General features: G+C 34.4%; 5 protein-coding genes across 5 annotated transcripts; 1 reads left to right on the forward strand and 4 right to left on the reverse strand.

The window, feature by feature from the left end:
* Positions 1 to 1016: 1016 nt before the first annotated feature.
* On the reverse strand, positions 1017 to 2971 carry LOC133300840 (uncharacterized). Its single transcript, XM_061500425.1, has 3 exons — positions 2048 to 2971; positions 1516 to 1991; positions 1017 to 1341 (listed from the first exon to the last, which is right to left on the reverse strand). Exons 1-3 carry the CDS (start codon positions 2969 to 2971, stop codon positions 1017 to 1019), a joined length of 1725 nt encoding a protein of 574 aa, XP_061356409.1.
* A 4748-nt stretch (positions 2972 to 7719) lies between these two features.
* Positions 7720 to 8997, forward strand: LOC133300855 (receptor-like protein 51). Its single transcript, XM_061500445.1, has one exon. The coding sequence runs from the start codon at positions 7720 to 7722 to the stop codon at positions 8995 to 8997; it is 1278 nt and encodes a 425-aa protein (XP_061356429.1).
* Positions 8998 to 12061: 3064 nt separating this feature from the next.
* LOC133300841 (pentatricopeptide repeat-containing protein DOT4, chloroplastic-like) lies at positions 12062 to 14992 on the reverse strand. The gene is made up of 2 exons (XM_061500426.1): positions 13558 to 14992; positions 12062 to 13257 (listed from the first exon to the last, which is right to left on the reverse strand). Exons 1-2 carry the CDS (start codon positions 14990 to 14992, stop codon positions 12062 to 12064), a joined length of 2631 nt encoding a protein of 876 aa, XP_061356410.1.
* Positions 14993 to 17168: 2176 nt separating this feature from the next.
* Positions 17169 to 19629, reverse strand: LOC133300850 (uncharacterized). Its single transcript, XM_061500438.1, has 4 exons — positions 19501 to 19629; positions 18825 to 18972; positions 18625 to 18701; positions 17169 to 18072 (listed from the first exon to the last, which is right to left on the reverse strand). The coding sequence occupies exons 2-4, from the start codon at positions 18908 to 18910 to the stop codon at positions 17279 to 17281; spliced, it is 957 nt and encodes a 318-aa protein (XP_061356422.1). The 5' UTR covers positions 18911 to 18972; positions 19501 to 19629; the 3' UTR covers positions 17169 to 17278.
* Positions 19630 to 21210: 1581 nt separating this feature from the next.
* Positions 21211 to 24275, reverse strand: LOC133300852 (uncharacterized). Its single transcript, XM_061500440.1, has 2 exons — positions 23423 to 24275; positions 21211 to 21589 (listed from the first exon to the last, which is right to left on the reverse strand). The coding sequence occupies exons 1-2, from the start codon at positions 24136 to 24138 to the stop codon at positions 21370 to 21372; spliced, it is 936 nt and encodes a 311-aa protein (XP_061356424.1). The 5' UTR covers positions 24139 to 24275; the 3' UTR covers positions 21211 to 21369.
* Between the last annotated feature and the right edge of the window lie 202 nt (positions 24276 to 24477).

Consider the following 24477-nt stretch of genomic DNA (forward strand, 5'->3'; position numbering starts at 1 on the left):
TCTGAAATAAATTAAAATTACAAAAACACCATGATTTCCGTCCCAAAACGACATCGTATTAGACTTACTGTAGATAACTTATTTGGAGTAACTCCAAGAAAAAGTGAATCCTTTATTAAATTGAATACAATACTCTTTACGTACCGTGCATAAAAACTTATATTCAAATTACATAAAAATCTCTCCTACCAACTGTGTATGGTTGTGTATTGAGAAAAGATTCAAGAATATGAGACAAATATATTATTCCAGCTAAATTGGAAGTGAAGGCCTAGCAAAAAGACTATACGTTTATTTACAAAATAAAATAAAATAAAAGACTATACGTTTCAAATAAATAAATTTTTTATTAACGTGCGCCCTTACACTATATATTAAGGACAAAATAATATTTAATATACTTTATTAAATAATATTTAATATTTGGAAGAGCTACCCAAGAATGGATCTTGAACTGAATTAAAACTTTTCATATATTAAATATTTATTCCATTTATTCATAGTGAATCTAGTATCCTTATTCGTATCTTTATTTATTCCATTTATACTTCATCCATCTCACTGATCTAGTCATCTGATATCACTCATGTTTTGTACAAACTATTTTATGGATAATCAAAATCATTTGGTGTAAATTATTATACCTATTTATTTAAATAAGAACTTTTCTTTGTAATTAGTCTATTATTTAGTTTGTTATTAGTTTGTTAATTCTGTTAGCTGAGTTGGCACTTGTAATAGTTAGATTAGTTACGTGTCCCTTTCTTCTCTTTACAATATATATAGGTTGATGTACAGAGACTCATTAGTTTTGTAAGGCTGGAGTATTTAACTTGTTGATGATGTGAATGACATGTTGGATACAATAGCACCATAATATCTTTGGAATATTCCCTTGAAAAAGAAGTTCCCTTGCTGTATTTAATATATGCTGATGTTTTCTCTCCACAACACTATTTTGTTGTGGAGACTTAACACATGAAGTCTGGTGCAAGATTCCCTTTTTAGCAAAGAAATCAGGACATTAAGAATTCAGAACCATTGTCACTTCGAAAGGTCTTAATAGTTACACCAAACTGGTTTTCTATAAGTGTGACAAAGTTATGGATATGAGTTTTAGTTTCTGAATTTAATTTCATCATGATGCCCCATGTAAAACGTGTATGATCATCAACAATGGTTAACATGTATTTGTGTCCATGAATGGAAGGAACAGAATATGGACCCCAAATATCAACATGGACTAAATCAAAGGCTTTATCAGAGACAATGACACTTGAAGTAAATGGTAACTTCCTTTGTTTAGCATAATGGCATATATCACAAGGATTGTCAACATTTCTACAGGAAATGAAAGGGAATTGAGTCATCATTGACTTTATTACAGAATAGGAACAATGGCCTAATCTTAAGTGCCACAAATCAATAGGACAAGGTTGAACAGAAACTGTATTGGTAAGGCTTTTATCTTGTGTTGATATTGTCTTCTAGTCATGAGCTTGAGTAAGGATGTACAATCCACCGTCTAGTTTAGCTGAACCAATTATCTCCATTGAAGGATGCTGCTGAATGATGCAGATGAGGGGCTGAAAAATGACACAACAATTAGTGTCTTGAGCTAGCTTGGTTACTGATATTAGTTTAACACTAAATTTCTCAACAAATAAGACATTTGACAGTGTGAGTGTTTGAGAAAGTACAACTGTCCCTGAGTAGTAAGAGTAAACCTGACTTCCATTGGGCAAGGAAATAGCTATTGGCTCAATCTTCTTTGGTTGGATTAAAATGCCAAAAGAGTGAGTAATGTGGTCAGTGGCTCCTGTGTCAAGGATCCAATGTACCATATTATTGTTACCTGAAAATGAATCTGAGTTCTCTGTATTAACTGTCTTAACTTGGGTTCCAACATTGAGTGCCTTGGTTTGTACAAGGTTGCTGACATGTGAGGGTGTCATTTGCTGCTGTTGCATAGGCTGGTGCTTCATGGATTGCTGAATCATTTCCAAAATTGCATGATATTGATCCTTAGTAAAATTCTCTTTGTTACCTTAAAAGCCATTTGATTATCATCAGCATACGGATGCACCACTTGATTATGATCAGCATAAAGATGCACCACTTGATTATGATCAGCATACAGATGTACTTCTTCAGGATTATCAGTGCTTGCAATATTTGCCTTGTGGACTCCTTTAACTCTGTATCCAGGAGGATACCCATGCTTCTCAAAGCATGTATCCACAGTATGGCTTGTCTTGCCACAACAAGTGCACAGCCGTGGAGTAAATGCTCTCCCACGTCCTCCATTGTAACCACGTCCTCTTCCTCGAGTGTAGAAACACCCACGTCCTGATTGTGGCTCTGTTGAATTGAAAAACACCTTGGAATTTCCATCTGTGACATTAGGCATCACATTGTTCAAATGCATCTGTCTTTCCTGCTGAGTCATTAAGGAAAACACACGGTTTATAGGAGGCAGTGGATCCATTAACATGATTTGGGACCTTACATGAGAAAATTGTTCATTAAGTCCCTTTAGGAATCTAATAGAATAGTCTCTATCTCTGATGCTTCTCACTTGAGAAGAAATTGAACAGCAAGGCTTAACACATTTACACGTAGGTGTTGGCTGTAAGGACTCCAACTCATCCCACAGGATCTTGAGTTGTGTATATAAATCTGAAATAGAATTCTCTCCTTGATGCAAACAGAAGATTTCATCATGCAAGTCAGAAATTCTAAAGATATCTGACTGAGAAAACCTTTCTTTAAGGTCTCTACATACATCAACATCTTGATCCATCCAGAGGATCGATTGTGAAATAGAATCAGTAATGGATCGATGCAACCATGAAAGAACCATGGTATTGCATCTCTCCCAAGAAGCGTGCCTTCTATCTTTCAGATTTGGAACAGAAATGGAACCATTGACGAATTGAAGCTTATTTTTGGAGATCAAGGCCATGGTCATGGCCGTAGCCCAACCATGGTAGTTCTTACTGTTCATGAGCGTAGATACTAACATAAGAGACGTATTTTCGTTCGGATGGTGGTAATAAGCACTAACTGGATCTGAGAAATTCTCTGATGCATGTGCTGCATTAGTGCTTGCAACTACATGCGTGGTGTCTGAAGCATCTTCTTCATCCACACATCGAACATCAACTTTCGGTGAGCTTTGATTTGTCGTGATCGTTTACCTCCAATTATCAGAAAAAGGAAAAACTCAAAGTGAATCTTGAAGGAGGAAAATAGCAACGAAGAAAGCACCAAAAAAATTGAAATCGGCAAAAATCAGAGCTCCAATTGAAGCTCTGATACCATATCAGAATGGAAGAATTGAAAAGTTTTCATTACTGAGAAAACTGAATTGCAAAACTAATGAGTCTATGTACATCAACCTATATGTATTGTAAAGAGAAGAAAAGGACACGTAACTAATCTAACTATTACAAGTGCCAGCTCAGCTAACAGAATTAACAAACTAATAACAAACTAAATAATAGACTAATTACAAAGAAAAGTTCTTATTTAAATTCTTTGGACTACTAATGGAAGGAGTTGACTATTTTGAGACTTTCTCTCCAGTTGCTAAGCTCACTTCAGTCAGATTATTGCTTTCAGTAGCTGTTGTCAAAGGCTGGTTCCTTGAACAAATAGACATTAACAATGCCTTCTTTCATGGTGACTTATCAGAAGAAATATAACTATTCCTCAAGGCATTGAATCTACTAAAGCAAATCAAGTTTGCAAATTGCATAATTTCATATATGGACTGAAGCAATTTGAAAACTTGATTTGCTTTAGTAGATTCAATGCCTTGAGGAATAGTTATATAGACTTCTTCTGATAAGTCACCATGAAGGAAGGCATTGTTAATGTCCATATGGACTGAAGCAATCTAGTCGCCAATGGAATGCAAGGTTGAGCTTGGAGCTTCACAATCTTGGTTTTGTCCAATCAAATGATGATTATTCTCTATTCACTAAGGCAGATGGTGACAAATTCACTTGCCTTTTGGTTTATGTAGATGATATGATTCTTGCTGGGAATTGTATAGTTCAGATCAATGTTGTCAAGCAACATTTAGATGCTTTATTTTGCATCAAAGACCTTGGTCCCTTACATTTCTTTCTTGGTATGGAAATTACTAGATCCAAGACTGATTTAATTTTAAACCAAAGAAAATATGTGTTGGAATTATTAGCTGAGAGTGGATTAATCAATGCTAAACCAACATCTACACCTATGGAGCCCTCTTTAAGACTACAACAGGATCAAGGAGAATTGTTTGATGATCCTGCCACTTACAGAAGGATGGTTGGTCTCTTGATGTATTTGACCAACACCAGACCAGACATTTGTTTTGCTGTGCAACAATTGAGCCAATTTGTAGCCAAACCAATGAAGGAGCACTATGTAGCTGCTATTCGAGTTCTAAGATATCTTAAAGGCTCTCCAGCAAAAGGTTTGTTCTTCTCTTCTCAAAGCCCATTAGTGTTATCTGGCTTTGCTGATGCGGATTGGGCTACATGCCCTGACACCCGAAAATCCACAACTGGTTTTTGTATATTCCTTGGTGATTCTCTCATTTCATGGAAGTCAAAGAAACAAAGCACGGTCTCACGATCATCTGCCGAGGCAGAATATCGTGCTCTAGCCACTACTACTTGTGAGGTCCAATGGCTTACTTACTTTCTGCATGACCTTCAAGTTCCAACCAACCTTTATTGTGACAATCAGGTTGCAATTTATCTGGCCCATAATCTTTCCTTTCATGAACGCAGCAAACATATAGAGTTAGATTGTCATGTCACCAGGGAGAAACTTGCATCTGGCTTGATTCATCTATTATCAGTTCCTATTCATCAGCAGCTTGCTGACATTTTTATAAAGGCACTTAATACAGCTTCCTTTCATGATTTTCTGTTCAAGTTGGGGTTGTATGATCTCCACCCACCAACTTTAGGGGGGGGGGTATTATACCCATTTATTTAAATAAGAACTTTTCTTTGTAATCAGTCTATTATTTAGTTTGTTATTAGTTTGTTAATTCTATTAGCTGAGCTGACACTTGTAATAGTTAGATTAGTTACGTGTCCCTTTCTTCTCTTTACAATATATATAGGTTGATGTACAGAGACTCATTAGTTTTGCAATTCAGTTTTTTCAGTAATGAAAACTTTTCAATTCTTCCATTCTAATATAAATACTCACCAAATAATATATCATGAATCATTGGCCTCAATCTATTTCCTGTTCCAGTCAAACTTATTAGGTCATTTCATATAATCAAAAATGATGAAAAATGATCACGTAATTTAATTTTAGTTGGTTATGGATGCTAAACATCGATAAAATGATGTCACATTATTATAGCAAATAACATTTTTAACTATCACTAACAAATTTTAATTGTTTTGAAATAAGTATCATTGGTAGCTTGAAAGTGTTCATTCTGGTTTGAAGCTCTATATTTTTATGGGGGGTCTATTGTCTGCGAGTAGACTCTGTAGGTTTAGAATTTTATAGTCTTTTGTTCTTCGTTGGACTTTGGATCTCTACAGCACGATACTTATTTCCATGGTGCTGGACCACGTGGTCCCTTAGTATTATAAGAGGGTTAAAATAGAAAATGAGTGTGAGAGAAAGCATAAAATTATTCAATAATATGAGATCATAAAATTATTTTTCCTACAACTCAAAAAAAAAAAGTATAATTCATAGCTCTTACAAATTTTATTCTATGTTCATTTGATATATTAATTTTTTTTTTCAAAAGTGAAAAAATGTTGTATCCACTTGAGTACAATAGTGGTACCAAAAATTTATCTGTGGATAAAAATTTTTGGCTCATTTTTTAATGCTGGATGGGACATATTACCGGTTTTGCCGCTACTAACTAACGGTATAATGGCTGATGTATTCCATTGACGTTTGTACACAAATTAAAGACACAGAAAAACGTCAAATAAAGGATGTAATGCAGTGTTGACGTAGTTTCAAAGGTATCTTAAAATAAACTATTTATTGTGCTTTTTCTTTTGATAGAAGAAATAAAGAACACAAGAATAATAAATGAAACGTAAGCATGAGGAAACCAAAATGCCAAAATAATCTTCGCAAAAAATAAAAACAAGGTAGAGAGAAGAAATATACTAATGGAATGGCCCACTGCTTTCTTTTTTTCCAATTTTTGTTCTTCTTTTTGGTGTATGAATGAAAAGTGAAAACCATTGTTGTTGACACCATATATAATGAAGTATAGTTATCAATCTCCAGAAATTAATAAAAGATCCAGCCAAAATAAGTAAGCAAGCAAGAGCTGGATCCCACTCCCACTCTTCTAATCCAGCTGTTAAAGTTAACATCAGTTTTTTAAAACAAATTTTTCAAGTATTGTTGTTCCTTTTTTCTTCTACATATTTTAACACTCTAGCGGATAAATTTTTAAGAAAACACTATTCTTTCTATTGTACCAAAGAAAGAGAAGAAATACCTCTGCTACTTGTTAGAATCATATTAACTTTAAATATCTAGATATTATCATAGATTTAATTATTTTGTTACTTGCATATATATATATATATATATATATATATATATATATATAGTTATCATTAAATAATCAACTGTTCTTAATTATATTATTTTATTAGCATAAATTTAATTTCAATCTAAAAATAATAAAAAAGTTATAAACATATGATATAAAAATTATATAAATATATCACCAAACACATAAATCAATTAAGGGTTATATTTCTCTTATATTGTATAAGAGAAATAAATTTCTTATATATAAAAAAAGAATGAATCTTATTTTTATTTTTTCTCTCACTTTTTATATGTAGGTCTTATTTATAATTTTATTTTTATTACATGAGATAACTCTTTTTTCATAACATAACAAAATTATTTCACTTTAATAAAAGAAAAAATCTTCCTCACAAATTAATGGATAGTATATATAAAAAAAAATATATACAAACTACAAAGTACAAACATAAGTTATATAAGTAACTAAAGGACACAGACAACATTATTTCAATGAACTTGACAGACATGTGCTGTCACATAAAATACTAAATTATCTCAAAAAAGAACAGACAAGGCACTCTGTGACAGACTTTCTCTCCTTCTCTCTCTGTAAATTATCACATAAAATACTAAATTATCTCAATCTCTTATATTTTGCATTTCCCACACCTATCCTTATACTCACTCTACCGCACAGTCATCAAAGTGTTACTGTTGACAAAAAAAAAAATTACTAGATTGATATATTAATAGTAAATTTTGTCAAAATACTACGTGGCATATTTCACTACATATGTGTACAAATAATTCGTTACACGGTGTAGCAAAATATGACACGTCAGAATACACAGAATCAAAAATGCCACATGTCAAACAAGGAGAATTTCATTATACTGTATAGCAAAATTCTCCATGTTTGACACGTGGCATATTTCGCTACACCGTGTAGCGAATTATTTGCACACATATTTCGCTACACAATTTCGCTACACTTTTTTTTTTTTTTTCCTAACAACGGCAAAATGATCACTTTCCCACTCTACGAGCTCACACACACTCGTCCTACCTTTGCTGCCATACCTCACCTCTCTCTCTCTCTCACTTTTTTTTTTTTTGCTTTCTTTATCAATCTGTTTCTATTTGTTTTGCTTCTATACATGTGTTTCTGACCATTAAGCTATGAAGCCATCACCGCCACCTCCATCACTTCTCATTCTTCTCTTCCTTTTGCCAACCATTACGATATCGGTTTCTCCACCTCTTCCTCCCACCCCTTCACCCACATCTTCACCAATATCTCCATCTTCTTCTTCACCTTCCACTCTTGACCCAAATCAGCTCAAAGCCCTACAGTCCCTCCACATCCCAACCACCAAGGACCCATGTTCCCACAATGCCACACTCTGTGACTCCTCAAAGCCCTTTCGCCACCTCATCTCTCTGACACTCTCCAACTGTTCAAGCTACGTTTCTCTCTCCTTCTCTGCCCTCAAATCTCTCTCCACCATCCATTCCCTGCAGCTTCTGAACTGCCCCATTGCTCCAATTCGCTTCCCTCATGAACTCACATCCTCTCTCCGCTCCTTCACTTGCATCAAAAGCTTCCGCAAGATCTCTGGACTCTGGCTCTCTCGCCTTGCAAACCTCACTGATCTCACTGTCTCTAATGTTCAAGTTAAAGCTTCTGGTCTCTATGTTGTGCTTGGTCACATGAGCAAGCTCAAAACTTTGACCATTTCACATGCCAACCTAACAGGTTCTCTTCCAAATCACATCCATTCCAACCTTACCCACATAGATTTTTCTGGTAACCAGCTCAAAGGAAGCATACCCCCTTCCATTACCATGCTTGATGGCCTTGAAATTTTGAATCTTTCTTCTAATGGACTCAAAGGTGAGATACCCTCTTCCATTGGGGACTTGATTTCCCTGAAAAATCTCTCCTTGGCTTCAAATTCGTTTTCGGGGTCTATTCCAGATTCGATATCTGCCATACCAGGTTTGGTTCACATGGATCTGAGTTCAAACCAGTTCAATGGGACCATTCCAAAGTTCATTTCAGAAATGAGGAACCTTAGGTACTTGAATCTGGCTAATAACAATCTTCGTGGGGTTGTGCCTTTCAACTTGACTTTTATCAAGAGATTTGCAATGTTGAAGGTGAGTGGGAACAGCAACTTGTGCTATAACCATTCGGTTCTGTCTTCAAAATTGAAGCTTGAGATTTCTCCTTGTGATAAATATGGAATGCCAATGTCTCCTCCGCCTGCAAAGGATTCTTCTGCAGATGATAGCAGTAATTCAGATTATAATGACAGTGGTGATGATGGTAGTAGCAGCCACAAGAAAGAGCATCATCATGGGCCAAATAAGGTGGTTCTAGGTGTGGCAATAGCTCTTTCTTCCATTGTCTTTCTCATTGTTTTCCTAATCCTATGCTCAAAGTGCTGTCGCTGAAGAAAATTTTGATTTCTGGTTTTTAGAATTTAGTTTAGGAAAATTAAGAATTTGAGTTGGTTGGTGCTTTGTTTAATTCATTTATTATATAATGGTTTCAGTGTAAGTGCAAGAAATGAGAGGTGATGGGCATAATTTTTTTTTTCCTTTTTTTGGGGGATAATACATGAATAGGAATGTATGATTATTAAATAGATGTTCAATTTTTTGTTTATTTTTCTGTTTTAATCAATTGCTTGTGCCTTGTGCACTGCAATGAGTTATGTATATATGGAATGCTATGCTTTGGCACTTTTTTTAGCTCATTGTTATGAGTAAAAGGTAGAGGTGGTGCATGTGGATGTGGTATCCAGAAAGATCTAATTAACTTGTGTTACAAGCTGTTTATTTTCTCGCACTTTTCATTGATTCCGCCGCTCTGTGGACCCAATGAGGCTTAATTAAATTTTATTTATTGCACCACATTGCTTTCAATCATTTCCTTTACTTTTATTTTTTTGAAAAAAAAAAATTCTTTGGAACTATTTTTTATTTTTATTTAAGGCAGCTCACTATACTATTCCACGGTAGTTAATTTCTTTCACCAACACTATTTTCAGTAAACTTGTGTCTAGTAATCACGAATGTGGCTTGATAATAATGTATGATGATGTCTGGCTCTATGCAATCATAAATTTATAATGTCAATGCTGATTTTATTTAGATGATTGGATATGAGCTGTCTATCCTACTTTGAATGAGTAGCAAAATATACAAATTAGGAATTAACGTATTTCATATCATTTTATCTTTTACACATACATAAAAATGTGTGAGATTTATTTTATCTTTTTCTTTTTTATCTTCACATGATCCCGTATGCATTTCATATACTTTTATGTGTATATAAGAGATAAAATCACATGATTTTATATGAGTTTTATATACTTTTATGTGTATATAAGAGATAAATTTATAACCTATCACGTAATAAACCTAATCCCACAAATTATATGCAGTTTCCATTTCCAAATTTGATTGAAATGCCCAAATTTCCCTGATCCCTCACATATTACATCTTTTCTGTCATTGTTTATAGTAGGACTCATTAAACCAAAAGGATAAGATGCCTTGATAAGCGAACCGTATTTTAGCAGGATCAAAATTCAAATTTTGGAAAAGATAATTGTTAGGACTATAGAGTTAATCAGGCAGAGACAAAAAGGTTTAAGTGTTAAATGGTTTATATTTTACCAGCTTGGCCCATTCTAGGGCAACCCGCGAACCTAAATATGTTGGCCCTGTTTTTTAATTTGCTCAAAATAATTACACATAATAAGTTTGTAACATTCACATCATACATATTAAAACTTTTAATTCTACAAAAGTCATAATAAATCCAAGCTTCTAATTTTAAAGTAAAGTTATAAAATAAAAAACATTCAAGCTTCCAAAGTAATATCATATTACTTTCCAAGCTTTTAAATTCTAAAGCAAAGTTAAATCCAAGTTTTCAAAAAAAAAAAAAAAAAACAGTATTTTAAAATTATTTTTAGAATTTTAGTAGTTTTGAAATTTTTTAGTATTTTTATTTATTTATTCTTTTAATTTTAACCATTGATACAATACTAATGGGGCACCATTGTTTAAAAAAATTAAATGGGCCAACTCGCAAGTTAAACAGGTGGCCAATTAACTAAATAAGTTGGGCTAAAAATATAAAAGGTTAATTAACTTGTTGGCTAAACGATTCAAACTAAAAATATAAAATATCTAATTCACGCACACACACACATCTAATTCACACACACAACACACACACACTGCGATCATATCTGGAATCGAACCAAGATCTTTTGAGTTGACGCAAATTTCATTATATTTGTTAAGTCAATTTTCTTAAGCTCTACTCGCATGTTATTAGTTATGCATAATATAATCTTAAATTAAAATAGACGTTTTTTTTTTTTTTGTGTAAATTATATTTGCATCACACGAAAAATGATCAATTATACTAGCAAGCATAGTACAGTGCTAGCAAGTGACTAGGTGGCCAAGTATCATCCTTTTGCAAGGAATATTAAAGGCTATACTGATAACAGGAAATCTACACAGCAGGATAATTCCCTGCCCTTTGTACTAGCAAAGCAAGAGACCACAGTTGATATGTAAATTGGTCCTTGCTGCCTCAGTTGATATGTAAGTTCTTAGTGACTACCTTAGTTCACGTTTCTGAATTTGTTGATGCAGCTTTCCTTAATTATGATTCACTGGCCATTGCATCTGCAAGGCTCATAAATGAAGGCAGTTTCCTATAACTTTCTGCACGAGACGTGCATTTCCCAGCAGCATACGAACTACTGCAAGGAAATTATTGCAGTGAAGCCTATATGGGAAATGTCTGCATAGTCCAAGAACGATGGAGGGAATTGTAATGATTATTAGGGAGGTAATTCGGATTAACACAACATGACATGACACAAATTTGACATAAATATACAAATATACTCAACATGAACACGGCACAAATTTAAAAACTGATAAAAACTATCGAAACAAACACGACTTGCTTATTTTATAGGTTAACACAACATAACACAAATAATTTGCTAACCTCAAAATGTGTTGCTTATTATACGGATTGATATGACACGATAAGACACGAATAATCAATATATTGAATAATGTCATGTTGACACGACCCTACACGATACGAATAACCTCTAAGAAGATTAACATATCAATTTCGTGTTTACGAATTAATATGCAACACGACAATAATTTTTTATGGCAATTTTTGCCAACTTAAACATGACACAATTTGGATTTGAGAATGGATCAAACCGAAAATTAATTTCTCATGTGGTATCAATGGATTGTGTTAAAAATTACCACCCTAGTAATTCTACACATGTGACTAACCTTTCTCCGTATACTTTGGCCTAGATCTTATATCCTAATCTATAATGCATCTTACATCAGTAAGAGAATTTCTGTGACTGGAAAATATTTAGTTACCAATTCTCATGAAGAGGAGGATAAATTGACATTGGAGAATTACTCCTCTACGAATTTTTCCAAAGATTTACCAGAAACCTCTACAAGAACATAAACCGTCCTTGAAATGGTGAAACCGGTTTAAATCTCTCAAGACAATTTCCACCCTGGTTGTCTTGGACATGAACTTCCCCATCTCATGACAGTCCCTACATACTCTTAGATTCTTGGTGACCCTAATAGTCCTCCCAGGTGGCAAATTTAATATACCAAAAGCCATGGCTAACTGCTCACTGTGCCCACACAGAAGCACTCCCTTCTCCATAACATCTGTATTAATCAACGCATACCTCATCTTAGTATTGTAACCTTCATTCATCATTTTCATTCTCAATCTTTTCAGCAACAAGTCTATCCTTTTGGCTTGAGGATGTGAAGTATCTCCTGCAACAAAGATATTAAATTTTCCTCGAACCTCTATCCAACTACAGCCTGGATTCTTTTTTAATCCCCGTTTACCTATCCTTCTTTGTAACTTTTTCACTTCTTCCCACTTTTCTGCCTCTGCATAGACATTCGCCAGAAGAACATAATACCATGTGTTCTCTGGCTCTAGCTCAAAAACATGCTCTGCCACTTTTTCTGCTAGCTCCACATTATGATGGATCCTGCATCCAGAAAGCAAGGTGCCCCAAATTGTAGCATCTGGTTTAATTGGCATAGTCTCAATGAACCTGTACGCCTTTGATAGATTTCCAGAGCGAGCAAGGAGATCCACCATGCAGGCATAGTGTTCTAACTTGGGCTCGATGCCGCATTCACTAGTCATGGAATTAAAGAATTTCCATCCCTCGTTCATTAATCCAGAGTGACTGCAAGCAGAAAGTATAGAAGTGAAGGAGGACTCGTCAGGCTCAATACCTGCAATCCTCATTTTGTTAAAAGTGGAAATTGCCTCATTGCCAAACCCATGCATACCATATCCGGCTATCATAACAGTCCATGAGATCCGATCCTTTTTAGGAATCATATCAAACAGTAGTTGTGCAAGAACTAGTAATCCACACTTCACATACATATCAACAAGTGCACAGGCTACATGCAAATATGAAAAGTGCCCATTTCTCAATATGTACCCATGCATCTCCCTGCCTTTGTCTAGAGCTGCTAAGCCTGCACAAGCTGGAAGGACACAAGCCATTGTAATGTCATCAGGCTTTAATTGTTTTTGCATGTCCAAAAAAAGTTCTAGAGCTTCATTGGGAAGTGAGTTTTTTGAATAACCTCTAATCATTGTATTCCATAAGATCCGATCCTTTCTAGGAATCATATCAAACAGTAGCTGTGCAAGAAATGCTAACCCACAATTCATATACATATCAACAAGTGCACAGGCTACAGGCAAATCTGAAAAGTACCCATTTCTCAATATGTAACCATGCATCTCTCTGCCTTTCTCTAGAGCTGCTAAGTCTGCACAAGCTGGAAGGATACAAACCATTGTAATGTCATCAGGCTTTTTTTGTTTTTGCATGTTCAAGAAAAGTTTTAGAGCTTCCTTGGGAAGTGCGTTTTTTGAATAGCCTCCAATCATTGTATTCCATGAGACAATGTCCTTTACTGGAATTTGAGAGAAAACTAAATGAGCTTCTTCCATGCTTCCACATTTTGCATACATATTCATGAGAGCATTAGAGACAGGCAAACTCAACCCCATGTTATTCTTTTTAATGTAATTGTGTACATCCCTTCCTTTATCCAAGGAGTTGCTACATGCGCAAGCATGAACAATGCTTGTGACAGTATAAATATCTGGGCTAACACCTTTGCATTGCATTTCATCGAATAATCTGACAGCATCATCATATAAACCTTCTCGTACATAAGCGGCTATGATTGAGGTCCAAGAAACAATAGTAGTTCCACCCATCTTCACAAAAACGTCAGTTGCACCGTTTAAATTACCACATTTTGAATACATGTCGAGTAAGGTATTGTTAAACATGACTTCCCCACTAAGACTAGCTTTCACTCCATAAGCATGAAGAGCACTACCCAATGAAAGGTTGCCAATATTTGTACAAGCCACAAGGACGTGAACCAAGGTAGCCAAATCCACATCAACACCCAAAGCCAGCATCTGAATGAAAAACTCAAGTCCAGTTCTGGAAAAACCATTCATAACATACCCATTTATCATAGAATTCCAGGAAACAACATCTCGATCACTCAATTCATCAAACAGATTATGTGCACTCTCAACTCCACCAAATTTAAAATAAGCCGCAATTAGAGAGTTAACAACAGTATTATAAGAACCAAAACCCAGTTTTAAAATATACCCATGAACCCTTTTACACTCCCTTACGTTGCCCAATGCAGCAAAACATTTCATGATACAAGTAAATGTATAAGAATCCCCAGTAATTCCCAACTTCTGCATTTTCTTAAAAAGACACACACTTTCCCCGTAATTACCAATCTTTGCATATTCAGACATCATAAGATTCCAGAGAAAAACCTTATCGTTGAGAATCTTATCAAATATTCGTCTCCCCTCAACCAAATCACCACAACTCACATACATGAAGACTAGCTTTGCCCCTAAAGCCCCGTGAATTACCATGCCACTGGAAGTGATAATGGAATGAACCCGTTTTCCATTTTCCAAAGATTTAAGCTCAGCACAGAGCTGCAAGACAGAACAGTAAGTATTCAACTCAAGCTCAGATCTTTGTGACCTTGTGAGAAATTCCATGGCATTTCTGAGATCACCCATTTCGCAGAACTGGCAAATTTTGGCATTTTCGTCCACGGTTACATTGTGAGTAGTCTCAGCCAAAGACGCAGAGGCACCGACACTGCCACGACAAGAAAGGTCCATATTCGAAGATAACAGACATGTTCTCGAAGTTTGTCTGAAGAAGATGAAACAATTCGGAGAATTGGAATAGTTTAGCTTGTTTCTGTGACAATGATAAGTTGGAGCAGTGCTCGCGTTTGCTATGCTTTTCAACATAGTTAGCATTTCCCTGTGTGTCTTATAACAAGATTGATGCCATGCCACTATATATATCTAGCGGCGTGGGAAGGCACAATCATTTTCTTATATGTATCTCAACAATATTTGGATCTTGATCTCATGCCAAAAAAAAATATGATATGATAAAGTCGCGTGATCATATAAAAATAGATCAATACTAACAAATGAAGAGAAAAAATATATTAAAATAGTTAATTATAAAATTATAATCATTGATTTATCTTTGTATGATAATAATATTTTCATATGATCGTGTCATTTTTTTTTTTTACATCCATTTCCACAATATTTAATGGAAAAATAATTTCTCTCTTTAGTGAAAACAAATATTTCTCTGCCACTAGGATGCCGCAGAAATCATTTCCCCATATTTAATTAGATACAATCATAATTTCTCTATGTAAGTTTAAACCAAAACCCACATTACTGAAAATTACAAGCTCTAAAATATAATTCAAACCTGTTTTAAAAAATAATAATAAATATCTTTTTCTTCGCTAGATTACAGTAGTAATGCATTTCCGAGACCTGGTTTTAATAATTAACAAGAATATTATAACTGCTATTAGAAGGAATACAATGCACAAACATAATCAGGAAGAATGAAATATATTAAAGTTGAGGTACATGTGTTACAATACAAGTGATGTTAATTCATTGGTTAATTGTCTGCATCAATGCCATCAGGTTCAAACACATAATTATGGAAGTATGCATTAGAAGTGTTTTATCATGCTTCTCATTGCCACAAATCTCGTTATCAGTTTAAGCCACCAGAAAGTATGTCTACAACTTATCCCCAATGAAAACTTTCCAATTCGATCAATTTAAACACAACCAGAAACACTCATCCTATTCCAGCAAATGAGATAGGTAACATGGGTGCACGGTGTGTCTTATACATCATACACTGATGTTCAATATGGTTTAAAATACAATTAACAGGGTAATGCTATATAATGAGCAACTTTCACACGATGTCAAGCAACACAAGATTGCAAATTGAAGTGCTTTAATGTTGATTATGCCGATATATACGAGAGAGAGAGAGAGAGATCACTTCACGGTGCTTTTAACAATTTGTTTCACTTCAATGTTTTACAAAAAGTAAATTGATTTGAATGTGAGAGGAAAAGTAAAAAAGAAATGAAAATGGTAACATTTAGCTAATTGTTCTCACTTGAACAATCATTTGGCTTAGTGGGCACATTAAATATGAGTTGGAATGCATAAGGCAAAGTTACAACCAGATTTTCTCTCTCTGAAAACACTTATTTCTTTCTCTCTCAGAAACTGGAAAAAAATAAAAAATAAAAATAAGAGTTTGAAAAATGGTGGTGAAAAATTGGAGCGTGACGCCATTTATGTGGTTTTGAGAGCCCAGAAAATTAGAGGAATGGAATGAGGCAGAATTGGACTAGATATGTGCTATGTAGCACCGATACCGACACAGGACACGTGACACGATACGACACGACACTCCGACACGTTAATTCTAAAAAATGTTATATTTCGACACGTTAGGACACGTTTTAATATTAAATAATATTTTTAATTTATGTAGTGTATATTATATTTAATATTTTATAATTTAACAAAAAAATGAATCTAAACTTATAATATTCACAAATTTTGCAAAGAAACATAAGATATCCCAAATATTTATATTAAACTCAATAAAATAGTAATCGTAATCCAACGAATCCAATAGTTGGAACTAAAAGCTCAACGCAACGCAACCTTTGAATCTTTTTTTGAATTTCTATAACGCGTGTTGAAGTGTCGGGGAGTGTCGGAGTGTCCGAGAGTGTCGGAAAGTGTCGGACACGATACGTCAGGATTTTTGAAGTATCGGTGCTTTATAGGATATGTGAGAAAGGCATTACTCCAGCGTGAAGAGTGATTAAATAAAGGAGGTAAAAGCACCGAAACACTCTGGCTGGAGAATTACTCTTGTATAGTATATATATACATTCAACCATTTGATGCTAGCATTGACTATATGTCTTGGAGTGTAACTTAATTGACTGCAGTGTTTCTTTAATGATCAAGATTGCAGTATAATTTATCCTGATGTCAAATTCAACTTGTAGTACGTACCACACTCAGTTATCGAAATTCTGGTTTATAACCGCAATTTCTTATGACCCAATTCAATACAAAGAGGATGTATAACTTTTCAAACATGAAAACTACACATAATGCTGAGAAAACATTATAAGCTCAACTTGTGTTTCAATGTTGAGAAAACAAACTACAGCTTTATCTCTTTTGTGCTTTCCTCCTTCTAGACTGCGCCTTTTGCCACTTCTTCCTGGGAACCAGTTTACTCTTTGGTTTCAGTTTTAACTCAGGTGAAAATTTGTAATTTGGATCTCTCATACGTGCTTGTATGTCCTTGAAAAACTGAATATTTAGTTTTTTAGGACCTCCTTGTCTAAGTTCTGCATACTCTGGTCCTGAAACAACATTTTCAAATGCTCCAATAAGAATATCTAAATCACTCATAACCTCCCATGTATTGGTATACCTCCCATCAGGACCTTTCTTCAATTTCTTCAAAGCATTCTCAACAGCAATCTTCCTAGCTTGCTTTCCCGGTGACAACTCCTCAGGTTCTTGTTCAGCTTTCAACAGCTCAGAGATAGTTCTGTATTTAGGCATTTCATCAAACTCAAACAATTTATCTAGGTACTTATCACTACTTTCATTTGGGTAAGCTTCCGTCGGAATATCATCATCACTATCCATTTCATCACCAGTCCACAGTGTCTTCTCCTCATCACTGCCAGACCAAACACTTCTTAACTCATCACTATCATCGGCATCAATCAGGTCTGAATGTTCTTTAGCTTGCCGTCTTGCTTTCCTAATCTCTTTATCAAGATGACTCTTTGAACCCTTTTCTTCATCACTTTCATCCTCACTTCCTGTCCATAGAGTGTTATCTTCATTCATCTCCTTTGCCCAGGTTTTCTTGAACTCTTCATCCCCTGGTCTTCCACTGCCAAAGAGATCATAGACTTTGCGTCCACCACGAGCATATGATCTCAACGCTGCAAATCCAATTCATTAGCTTAAAGGAACTGACACTAGATAACCCATATTAATTGTAAGTAACAAGACTACAAATAAAATCCTGTTGCCTTAAAATTAATTTTTTGTCTTAATAACATCAGTAGCCATAAGCTGAAAGCTTTAAAAAGAAAAAGGATCTTGAAGTCGGTCAAAAAATTACATCATTGGGTAGAGCAATGAAAATGAACGCCCCTTTCTTTTTATTTGCTATTTATACAAAAGACGTGAATTTGGCTCATGATTTTCTATAAAAACCTCGCCAATGAAAAAGTGTTAAATGACAATGCAGGCCAAATTTTACATGGAAACCAATAAGGAGATACGTTCCTAAGTCCTCCTAAGCTAGAGGAAATATACGAATGCATTTGAGTTAGTACATAAAAATCATTAAATGGGTTCTATTATTATGTTAAACCAGTAATTTTGTCTTCTCTCGGAAATTCAGTAGTGAATATAACAAATGGGTTCTTCAAATAATTACACTACTTCAATTCAATAGGAGTTAAAAAAAACTCTAAATAAAAGGTAACCTTGAGAATTCAGCAGGGAGCCATTATTACAACAACTTCGTAGTACACTTGGACCTGAATCATAAAATACTTTTGACCTGAAAGAGCAACAAAGATCAGACGTTTCAGCTATTGTCATGAAAAATTAACTAAAAGCAGTATTTAAACAAAATAAATATCTTCAAACAAGTATCCATGACAGAAACGAGAATAATCCTTACTTTTGAGAGAGGGGTAGCCAATGCGACTTTGCAACCCTTAGAAAAGATGAAGAGAGGATATTGAAAGAGAATGACCTCCATCCCATTGTAAAGAACTAGTTGATCTGTCATTAACTTCTTCCTCTTAGGCCTCAATCTTATGCTACCCCTGAAAAGTAACCAACAAGAAGAAATTTTAAAAAATAAAATAAAATAAAATAAAATCCTAGCAATCCATGCTAAAATGTTTTTTTATCAGATTAAAATCGGTGGTGCCACCTTTCAAGGTATGTATGGATCAATGTATTTCGACGGGAAGGGAGGGATGAGATGGGTAAATTTTTTATTTTATGTTAACATTCTCTTTCCTTTGTTTAAATATAAAAATGAAAAAATCAATCCTCTCCTCTAAACTTCTCGGTCCAAACACACCCTAAGGTAATTGTGAAGCATTACAGAGGAAAATTCATGAACACAACCCATGGTTATTTTTGCAGGATGGACCTGACATTTTATCAAACAGTTCGGGGGCACATTAATATAACCCCTAAATCCCATATTAACAATGGCACAATATAAACAGAGCCTGCTTATTTCTTACCATTCGTCTTCTGAGAGAACAAGAAAAACATCTAAGAATAGCAAAACATGGAGATCAAAGGATCAAATGAAAGACAAAACTAACAACAGCAAGCACCTAACATCTAAACTGCATGCTCTGATTCATGTCAAGCACGTGCTCCATATCAAAGGAGGACAGAGTGGAGCTTCCTAGGTTGACGTTAATCAACAACGATTGCTTGCCTCGTTAGGACTAAAAACGATCACCGACTGAGACACCGCTCAATATAAATAAACTATAGGGCTTTAATGTGTGGGGTATTAAGTTTAAGAAGAATTATTTTTTATTTTTTATTTTTTTGAAAAATTAAGAAGAATTATTTTGAATACGAGCAATTCATTTTTGTGTATTTAACGGTTTCAGTTTATTTAAAATTAATAATTAATTAATAAATATAATTTAATAAACTATACTCTTTGAATAAACGGAAATTAACAGTTGAAACGATGAATAAGTCTTCCTAAGTCCCTCCTCAATATAATATTTTGAATTAGGATCATTTTACGTTATAAGTTATATTCTAAATCTTGGTTATTATTGATCAAAATTGAATATAATTTTTTTTATTTTTACACTAATATAAAAATAATCCGCCCCTAATATTGTCATTCACTATTTATTTCTCTAGCTTCTTGAGAAGGAAAACTACTAATTAGATTTCTATAATCAACCTCACTTAACATTTGTTTTTTAATCGATAATATAACTAATCTATTTAATTTTTTCTCAAGACATTATTAACCTTAAATAAGATAGATTTATCAAGAACGCCTTCTTGAGATTATATTACCGTTTTAATTCTTCTCTCTCTTTTTTTCAAGTTTTAATTAACCAGATTCATATTTTCTAATTGTCATATTAACATTGTAATGAATAACAAAAAAATAAAATTCATAATGATCATATATATTGCTGAAAATGATCATAAGTGCTTCATTTTTTTTTCCAGCAAAGAGGCTGACACAATTGCTGAAAAATTCCGTTGCCAGGAGTTGAAATCCTGATCCCTCGGGTGAGAGACGACTACACTTAACAAATAGACTATAACCGCTGTACGTATACATTTTAATCTTAAAGATCTTTCAACCCACTTAGAAATTCTTAAGTTATTATTTAAGGACTTGCACAAAATTTTTTAAAAGATTTACTTATACAAATATCACCGCCCACACATACACACACCCCATTTAATTATAGGGCTTGCAATTTCTCATGTTACATAAGAAATTCAAATTTTCCTACAGAGAGAGAAAGGAGTGGGATCTACCTTAAAGAAAAAAATAAAAAAACGATTGGCACGGACATCGAAGTGAGAGTAGTAGGAAAGGAGATTTCTCATGTGTTGAGAAGTCTTTTTCCCTTAATTATAGTAGGTTTAAGAGTTATTTTGTTCCAATTCACGCGAATTATAAGCAACATTGATGACATCACATGAGATGGGAATGATTCTCTTTGAACTTTAGTAGACAAGACAACAAAAAAATATATATAAAAAAAAAAAGAGTGAAAAAAAATGAAAAAGAGGAAAGGAACAACGAGGAGAGGCTCTTTCTGTTTGCTTGCATGTTGAACAGCGAATTGTGTACTGTTTCTAACATATAACAACTATGCCACAAGTTACATATATCTTCTTTTCTTTTCTCACTTAACAAAAAGAAAAAAGTAATCCCTCTGTGTCAATAAATATCTCAAAACACCGCACCAACTCCAATCCAAAGAATGGAATAAGGAAACAATGTGGCCATAACTTGCCAAGCTGGTAACTATCTTATAATGAAACTTCCAGGCTTCAGGGTACTTGGTTACATACCCTGAGAAATGTGAATTTGGACATGGTTAAGCATTACCACCCCTTCAGAGAATGTATGTGCCAGGAACCAATATTGCACTCATCATATAGACAGGGACGAAGATTTGAAGGGAAGATTAGTGTTAGCTCCTCCACTAGAACATATTTATACGAAAGAACCATGGCAGAACAAAAGCTATTACCAGGCACGCCATCAAGAAGTTACAAAATGGCTGTCCACGCCAGCACCCACCAAACCCGCCAGATGAGGTAACATCACTTTCCATGAATCTACTTTCATTCCACTCTTCCATAAATTCATTACCAGTAACATCCGAAACATTTTTCGCAGTCTCACCACATATTTCACACAACCTGTCATTATGAAAGGTAAATAAAGGTATTAACAGAACTAGCACAGAACAAAGGAGCCTCATGATTATTCAACCAACATATTAACAAGAATTATGATTGACCATGATTGATCAGTCAAATATTCTTACAACTATCTAATTATTGTTTGCAAAAAACACATTATATTGCACAAGTAAATTCCTCCACTCCTCACTCTCAACTCAATAAACAAGAAACTATTTTCAAATTACAACGAGGATTAAGATATGAACAGCATCTACATACATGAGAGTAATTTCAAACAAGAATCAAAATTAAAATTGCAAAAAAAAAAAGAAAGAAAAAGGAAGTAATTTCAGACAGTCCTTCACCAGGCAAACCAAAATTTAAATTTTATGCCCTTGGATACATAAAAAGGCATAGATTACAGGTTAATGTTGGAAATAACTAAAAGCAGAGTTAAAGAGATTACAACTTTAAAAGGGAAGGGCTAATAGGGGAATGGTAAGTTGATTAGTCTATAGTGACATTTCAGAGTTTACACAAGTGGAAGTTACGTTAGTACCATACCTCTGGAGTTTATTCACTAACAACATCACCACCTTTTTCCCAAAACTAATTGGAATTGGCTGTTGATGAACCCAAATAAAAAGCAAGAAAAAATTAAGAGAAAAAATAAACAATTAAATATAAAATAAATATAGGGAATATAAATAAAATTTTAAAAGTGAATATGCCTATATTAAGAATTATCTTTGAAATTATAGCAGTTGGAAAGACAATCTTGCTGACAGCCATTCTTCAATGTATCAAATTTTTGTTTTCTTTCTTTCGGGAAGGAGTGTAGAGGAAAAGGGACAGGAGTAAGAGATATATTGTTATATATTATTATTCTTTCAGGGTTGATGAAAGTATAAACTTATTTTTCCTTCTTCATTCCCCATATATCAGATGAACAGAGAAACAGAAGATTCAAAGAAACTTCATGAAGACTACAAGAGCACTTTTTCACCAAACATGGACAAAGAACATCAATATGAAAAATATAAGCAATCATTTGTTAGATACCAAACTAAGACTTGATGCCATCATTTTGATTTCAATTAAACTCAGCTCACAAACACCACAAGCCAAGCCTTTTGGTAATCATGTTTGTATTTAATCCAAACTCCCCCATCTCAGAAGGAAAACCCTCTGGGTGTCTGGATGCATTGCCCAACTCATCCATTACCAATTGAAACTCCATGTGGGTGCAGTAATGATGATAGTGGTTCTCCAACTAGAAATGTACCAGTGAAAAGCAAAACAGCTATGAGCTACATACATTAACCAACTAATAAATGGCAAGCAAGAAAGTCAATTCCAAAAGTTCAAACTCAAATTTAAGGGTCTTTTGGAGGTCAAGTTCAATAATAATAATAATCGGAATTATAGTGATAAATTAACAACAACAATAAAATAATAGAATTGCAATTTAGAAATTCCTACTGCTTAAAGCCATTTCTCATCTACTGCTACATTTATAACTTATAAGGATGCTGCAGAATATCAAAGATTTCACAGGACAAGTCATGGAAAGATGAAAAGATTAAATCTACCGTGTATTATTATGGAAGAAATAAATATTTCAAAGTATTAAAATAGTGCACATCCAAAGAGGATATCTTTATAGAAATTGTTCCAAACTGATATATTCAGTAATGAGAAGTTAGGAATCCTTATGAATCCCTATGGCACTGTGAATTCAAAATAAGTAGACAACTTCACAAATATGGTCAATGTTACAAAATTTAACGCAAAACGTCAAAAGAAAAAAAAAATTGTTGATAAACATATGTTAACAAAAACAGTTACCTGTTTCCTTTAATCTTGAACCATGCCTCAGCACAATGACTGTGCGCAATGCCTAGCTCATCTTTACATGCACAACCAAGCTGAATCAAATCTGTACTAGTATTAACCCTATTTGCAGTGCCAACAGCTGTTGCTTCTAATGGTTGCCCAGAGGACAGATGGCAAATCCTACAAATCATTTCACCTTCCAAGCTCTCACTAAACCCTTTGCAGCCACCGCAGTTTACATCAATCACACATGAATTTTTATCTGTCTCGGACACTCCTTTCTGTGGTGCTTTCATGGATACCTTGCTCAACCTTAATTCATTATCTTTTGCTTCCGATTTCATATTATCTGCATTGGCATTCTCAATCTGAGAAGAAGAATCTATTACAACACAGGTCTCAAGTACTTCCCTAGTAACTGAATTTCTAGAATTATAGCTAGTTCCTTGATCAACCCCTTGCAATGTATCATTGATTTTTTGTGGGTCACCCATGTCCTGACCTTTAACTTCTTGAGATCCCTCCTTCAGCTCCTTATTCAATCCGAGATCATTGCACATAACTTCTGAAGTCCTATCTTCCCCATTTATACTAACTCTGTAGCCCAAGCTATGGCCAGCTCCTGCATCAATTGCAACTCCTTCAACCAAATGGCCCAAATTCTCATCCACCCCTTCATCAACATGATCCAATACCTCACCACTGCCTTTGCTTCTTGTCTGGTCCATCAAATTAACATCAATTCCCTCCACTCAATATTTCCACACCTGAAAATAAACTCCTAACAACACATGCATCCCACAGTGATAAACCCAACAAAAAAGAAAAACTTTTTTTTTATATTATTTAAAGAGGATGAACAATGTGATCAAATGAAAGGTGGCAAATCCATATCTCTCAACGACCCATTTCATGGTTTGAGACATAATATTCAGATGTTACAAAAACAAAAAAATAAAAAAATAAATAGGAAGCATGGGTGACCCCCAATAGGATGTATCACTCCAATCAGCCACAAAGAGAAGAGTGTACCTCAAATATTAAATCCTAGACAGAAATTTCAATTT

The sequence above is a fragment of the Gastrolobium bilobum genome, unplaced genomic scaffold (genome assembly GCF_033153095.1).
Source record: "Gastrolobium bilobum isolate Gb01-03AN ecotype WA unplaced genomic scaffold, APGP_CSIRO_Gbil_v1 utg6530, whole genome shotgun sequence".
Classification (NCBI taxonomy): Eukaryota; Viridiplantae; Streptophyta; class Magnoliopsida; order Fabales; family Fabaceae; genus Gastrolobium; species Gastrolobium bilobum.